Genomic DNA, 6,000 nt, shown 5'->3' on the forward strand with positions numbered 1-6,000 from the left:
CTAAGCCAGGACTGGAGGGGGATGGGGAAAAATGAGGTAAATCCCTTCTCCCCCTCCCTCCCCAGCACCAGGAGCCCTAACCAACCCTGAATGATCCTGCTCCATCCTTTCCTTCACCCCTCCCACCATGCAAATGGGGACTGAACCAGCTGCGAAGCAAGACAATCAAGTGTTTCATTAAAAAAGACCCAGTTCAGTATCGGGTGGGTAGGGGGAACAAGAAGAGAAAATGCCAGCTCCTTTTCAAAAGAAAAGCTAAAGCATCCAGTGGGTAGGAAGGAGTCCAAACTCAAGGTTTCTTCAAACTCCTGGGAGGTCCACCTTGATCCCTTTTGCCATAAAGCCCATAAGGTAGATTAGATGCAATGGCTGAGGTGGGCAGCTAGACGGATGGTGGATGGGTGGATGGGTGGATGGGTGGATGGAAAGATAGATAGATAGATAGATAGATAGATAGATAGATAGATAGATAGATAGATAGATAGATAGATAGATAGATTCTGCATGCATGGTTTCTCAAGAAAGAGACACGGTCTGCTTCCAGCCATGTTCATTCATTCTTTTAAGATCTCCCAGGTTCAGAGGGTGCCTGAATCTCTGGAAAGTATTCAGGAAGCAGTATCTCCATTTAGTCAGATTTATGGAATGCCATCTTCCCATACTTGGACAGTCTGCTCTTATCTCCAACACTTCCCAAGTGCCTTCTGCGTCCCACTTCTATTCATGAGAGATGGGGGAGGGGGGGTTGGAAGGATTATTGCTGTTCCTGACAGACCATGTCTACAGAAATGCTAAATAATTTAATTTAATTTAATTAATTAAATATAAAATAAAATAAAATAATAAAAGAAGGAATGCTGAGTCTTTCAAATTCCACACAATCTAATACTCAACCTACAACTGAGGTTGGTTAAAGTGTTTGTGGGTCCCACTCCTCAGCCTTCCTAACTTACCAATGGGTTGCTTGTTGGCATTAGAACAACAATAAGGAGAAACTCCTTCAAGGAAAATGAACAGCATCTGTCAGCCTGTGTCTCTGTGTTTTCACTACCAAGCTCTACTTGTTTCTCTAGAAAGAAAGTGTGTGTGTGTGTACACACACACCTAGATACACTCACATACAGTGTTTCGCCTTGCTTTTTACCCCCACTTTCTAAAAAGCAACCCCAGGGTGAAAGAAGATAGAGCGGGAGAGGGAGAGAGGAATCCTCCAGCGCTAATGTTGTCGGAATATCCACTCGTTTCAGAGGCTTGTAGGACCCAACTCACGTCTCCGATTGAGCGTCCTGCAAGAATATTTATTCGGCACCAATTTCAGTCACTGCATTGAACGCCAGCCTTGGCAAGCAAATTGCATTTCCTATCGCAGTTGACGGAGCCTAGATTCATTCTCCCCCCCCCCCCCCCTCAAAGGAAAGGGAAGGAATCCCAACCCCATCTCCCTCCCTCTCTCCCTCTCCTCTCCTCTTTCCCGAGTGACCGCTGATTTGGCAAGCCATCTCATTTCGGATTCGCGGAATAATGAGGTTCGCGGAATAACGAGGAAAACCTTGAGAAAGGACAACGAGTAGTCCGCACACCTCGGGCAAAGCCCGAGTCCCTGGCCACCATCCCCACCACCCGCCTGACGTTCACTTGTATCTTTTCTATCTCTCCTCCGGCTTCTTGGGGGGGGGGGGGATGTCACATCCCTTTGCCCCGCGCCCTTACCTTTCACAGAGGAGAGCATCCAGAAAAAGATGAGATTCCCCAAGGTAAATCCACTTTTAATCCCCATGATCTTGCCCAGGATGCACAAGTCCGGGCGGCCGCATTTCCCACATTCCCTTTGCCCCAGATCTTCTGCGGCGGCGGCGGCGGCGTTCCTTGGCCAGGTGGTCTCTTTGCAGTAGTAGCTAATCCTTTGCATCTTTTCCTCTGAGCGAGCGAGCGGAGCGAGCGAGCTTCCCCCACACAGTCACCCCCAATCGGATCTGCTTGCTTTCTTGCCTGCCTGCCTGGCTTCTCCGTTGCCCCCCGCCCCTTCTTCTTCTTCTTCTTCGTCTTCCTCCTCCTCCTCCTCCTTTCTCGCCTCGGTCCAAGGCGCAGTGAAGGAGTTCGCGCGGAGCGGCGTGTGTGTGTGTTGATGGTGCGCGGTCACAGCTCCAAGTGAACGGCGTTTCTGGGATACCAGAGCAACCTTGACGAGCAGGACTCAACCATCTCTCCGGCGGGGGCAGCGAGGCTCTCGGCTCAAGCAAGCCGGCTTTGCCGCCAGCCAGCCCGAGGCTGCCTCGAAAGCCTTGCCGCTAGCTTCTCTGTTCTCTCGAGAGGAATGGGAATGGGAGGGAGGAGGGAGAGGAATCAAATCAAAATTATATATTTAAGAATAACGAAATGAACCAAAGCTCAGGAGCGGAGCGTCATTGACTAGACGCGCTTCGAAAGACCAGACTCGGTTCGAAATTGACCAGCTTCTCTGACCGCTTGCTGGGGAGTATTGACCAAGCGCCGCTTCTTCTCTTTTTCTCCCCCCCTTCCTTATTCTTTCGCCCCTGTTTGGGAAACCTTGGCGTGGAGGGTGTTACTGTTGGTGCGGTTTTCTAGGTGTTATTTTTTGGGGCGGGGGGGAAGCTTAAGGGAAATCTAATCTTTAAGGAGAAAAAAAAAATCCCTAACACCCCAAACCGGGTGGGCGTGGGGTAGGGTTCACCAGCATCTCCAAGAAATAACCAAGAACCCCTTTAGCAGATCCTTCTCCATCTCGGCCGGCGGACAGTAGGAAGGAAGGGAGAACGCAGCGGCCCCGGCTCCGCTAAAGGTTCCCGCTTTGATGCGCTGGAGCCTGGAATGATCGCGCAGCGCACTTACATGCGCGAAGGGCAGTCGGACCCACGAGCGCGCCTTGGTCTCCCCCACCCTCACCCCCATTCACGGCTCCGTGTGTTGCTCTCGGACTTGCAGTGTCCCGGATAATGATGGGGATGCGGTTGAGGGCGGTTTTAATACCAGCCACCAAAGGCAAGAAAGGCTCGCGGGGTGAACAGGCGTCGATTGTGCAGCCGTCCACCAAAGCGACACGCGCCTTTCCTTCCCCAGCGTTCCCTTCTCCCTCCCCATCAAAAGCCTCTTCTCCGGGCTTTCCTCTCCGCGTCCTCCCCTCACCCCGTTTTCTTCGCCCCTCCTAGAGATTAGAGCCCAAGAACCCAACGACCGTGGATCTTAATTTTGCAAGTTGCCCGACAGGTGGAAGAAAAAATGGGGGGGGGGGGGACAAAGAGAGAGAAAGGGGGACAGAGGAAGAGCTTTTCGCAACTGAGGCGCGGAGAGGCGGGGGGGAGGGAAGAGCGATCCCCAGCTGGAACCGCAAAGCCGTGCGCTCGACTAGCCCGAAAGGGTTAAGATTGGGCAAGGAAAGAGCTCTTGCGCCATCTACCGCTCGCCCAAGGAGCGCCGGCTTCTTTCCGACGTTTGTAAGGGTGGGGGAGGCGGGGACAGTCCCTGCTAAAGAGAAAGTCGCGTTTTGGCTTCTATCAGCCTCACTCTCGCCATCCCCACCCCCATCATCACCACCTCTGTGTTCAGGGCAACTACGTTTTCTCAGCGAGTACATGAGTGATGAAGCATGGGAGGAAAGGGACGAAAAGGCGTGGGGGGGGGGGGGGAAGCAGAGTTCCTTGGGTTTTCCAGAGCTGTTCCTGGCACTCCCTTCCTCCACCTTGACTTGTGCGAGCGGTGCAATTCCTCGGGGCTCTCTTAGCCCAATTTAAACTCTATTCTGATGAGTGATCTTCCGTCTACTTGTGTGCTTGGCCTGTGCATGTAGGAATATCTATTTATGCTTTCATTTGATTGATATCTTCCTTTAGAAGAGCTTGTTCTTGAGTAGATCTCCACTTCAAGGGGCTAAGTGAACTGGCTGAAGGGACGGGCAGAAATAAAGGTTTCTGCTTTTTATCCAAGACTGAACCAAAAGGTAAGGTCTCCTTCCAGTTAAGTTTGACTCTTGGTGACTATCATCCCTGAAGTTTTAGAAGTGATTTGTCATTCCGCTCTTCCAGGATATATTTTCGACTTCTCAGGCTAGTTTACAGCCAGGGATTTTGTGGTGGTCTCCCATCCAATTCCAACCAAGGCCATCTTTGCCTAGCAGTTTTGAGCTCAACAAGATGCTGTTGACTGCCCAGATGCACACCATAACTGCACAGAAAAAAAAAAAAAAAAAAAAAAAATCAAGGCTTATAGTTCAGGGGTAGGGCATTTGTTTTGCACCCAAATGTTTCCAGTTGGATGGATGGCATCTTCCAGTTGAAGCTATAAGAAAACTCATGGCTGAAAGTCTACAATTCAGTAGCACTAATACCAGCCTGGCCTAAGGGTGGGGAACCAGCAGACTTCCAGATCTTGTTTACAACTCCCAGCCTTTCTAGCCAGGATAGTTAATAGTGAAGGATGTTGGGAAGTGTAGTTTAGAAAGATATGGCTAGACTGAGCAATCTGACCCAATGAATGGCGGTTTCCTGTGTTCTAAAATATGTCCTTGAGCTTACAAAAGGAAAATCACTGTTGTATATTTTGAAGATGGAAATTTGTTCTCTTTCTACATTTTTTCCAAGAGTACACCTTTTGCTAAATCATGGTTTGCTTAACCATGAATAAACCACAACTGGCTTCACTCATACATCCCACTTAAGCCAAAGAGCTTACATTTGAGTTCCAGTAGTCACCCACACCTTCAGCTCAAACAAATCACTGTTATCACTTAGTGTAACATGTGAATCTAGCATATCCCTAAAACAAGTCTGGAAAGCAAAGATTATGGTTTATTTCCTTGTTTGCCTGTTAGTTCCCACTGGACATTCCTTAAGATATTCTCATCCTTTTATTGTCTTCCAATTTTGGCTTGGGATTCAGCATCATACAACTTGGCCTGTCCTTTCTACCCCCCTTCACCCATTTTGCTGATTTTCTGAAAGCAAAATGATCTGTGCTGCTGGCAGAGTCCTCTGCTGGTGGAAAGTGGTCTCAAGCAAAGAAATTTCAGCCAGCAGAAATCATTTGTGCCTCATCCATCTGATACTGGATTAGGATTGTGACCCATACATTGTGACCCATACATTTTGGAAAGTCTTTTTTAATTTAAAGGCTGGGTTCCCACAACCTACTAAATTGTGGACAAGCCAACTCCCTTTCAGGTTAGTCTAGCAAGTTCTGTGAACCTGTCAAATATTTTTTAAAGTTGAGTCTGTTTTTCAAAATTTTCACCAAATTTCTTAAAATGTAACATCCTCATAACATACCCATGTCTGTGGGAATCAGTAGGTGAAATATTGCAGTCTGAAGATAACCATTATCATTAAAAAAAAAAAAAAAAGGTTTTACTTGTGAGCCATCTAAAGTCATTGGGGCTTGGGTGGTATAGAAATTTAATAAACAAACCAGCAAACACCTTCTAGGCTCTAGGGAACCAGTCTTTTACTGAAGAATTGCCAATTCCATATGAAACCATTAGGCAGATGAGTGTCTGCACTTTCCTTTGAATCGTTCAGGAACTCACTTTCTAAAAGGGCATGATGAAGGATTTGGGATGCTTACCTCCTATAGCTCAGCTTTCCTCAACCCAGTAATTTTCAAATATGGTGCACTACAAATCCCATTATCCTCTGTCAGCAAACCCGTAACTGATTGGCGTTGCAACCTGATGTGTTTGAAGGTAAATCCCCTAGCCATGACATTAGAAGGAGCACTGCAGCTTCCTTCCATACATGCTTCCATCAAATGTAATTTGAATGGGTGTCTCCCATTGCCTCCCACAGCGATGGGAAAGGGGAAGTACGATGACAGCTTCTCCAGGAAAGGATGCTGGATCTCAAATAGCTCTTGATTACCTGAAATATCAGAAATTGAGCACCTAGTCTTCCAGCCTGGTCCATAACTTGTATCTCCATGTTGGAGAAAGCTGAGTTTGTCACAAAGGAATCCTGCCAAAAACAAGGCATCAGAGCAACTTCCACTCAGTGC

At 48.0% G+C, this 6,000-nt stretch overlaps 1 protein-coding gene across 1 annotated transcript in view; it reads right to left on the bottom strand.

The window, feature by feature from the left end:
• CSMD3 (CUB and Sushi multiple domains 3) overlaps nucleotides 1-1,909 on the bottom strand; it is a 643,537-nt gene extending 641,628 nt beyond the window's left edge. The window contains exon 1 of the mRNA XM_063299980.1: nucleotides 1,711-1,909. Within this exon, the coding sequence (XP_063156050.1) occupies nucleotides 1,711-1,909 (199 nt within the window). The remainder of the gene's footprint in view (nucleotides 1-1,710) is intronic.
• Between the last annotated feature and the right edge of the window lie 4,091 nt (nucleotides 1,910-6,000).

This window comes from Candoia aspera, chromosome 3 (genome assembly GCF_035149785.1).
Source record: "Candoia aspera isolate rCanAsp1 chromosome 3, rCanAsp1.hap2, whole genome shotgun sequence".
In the NCBI taxonomy this organism is placed as follows: Eukaryota; Metazoa; Chordata; class Lepidosauria; order Squamata; family Boidae; genus Candoia; species Candoia aspera.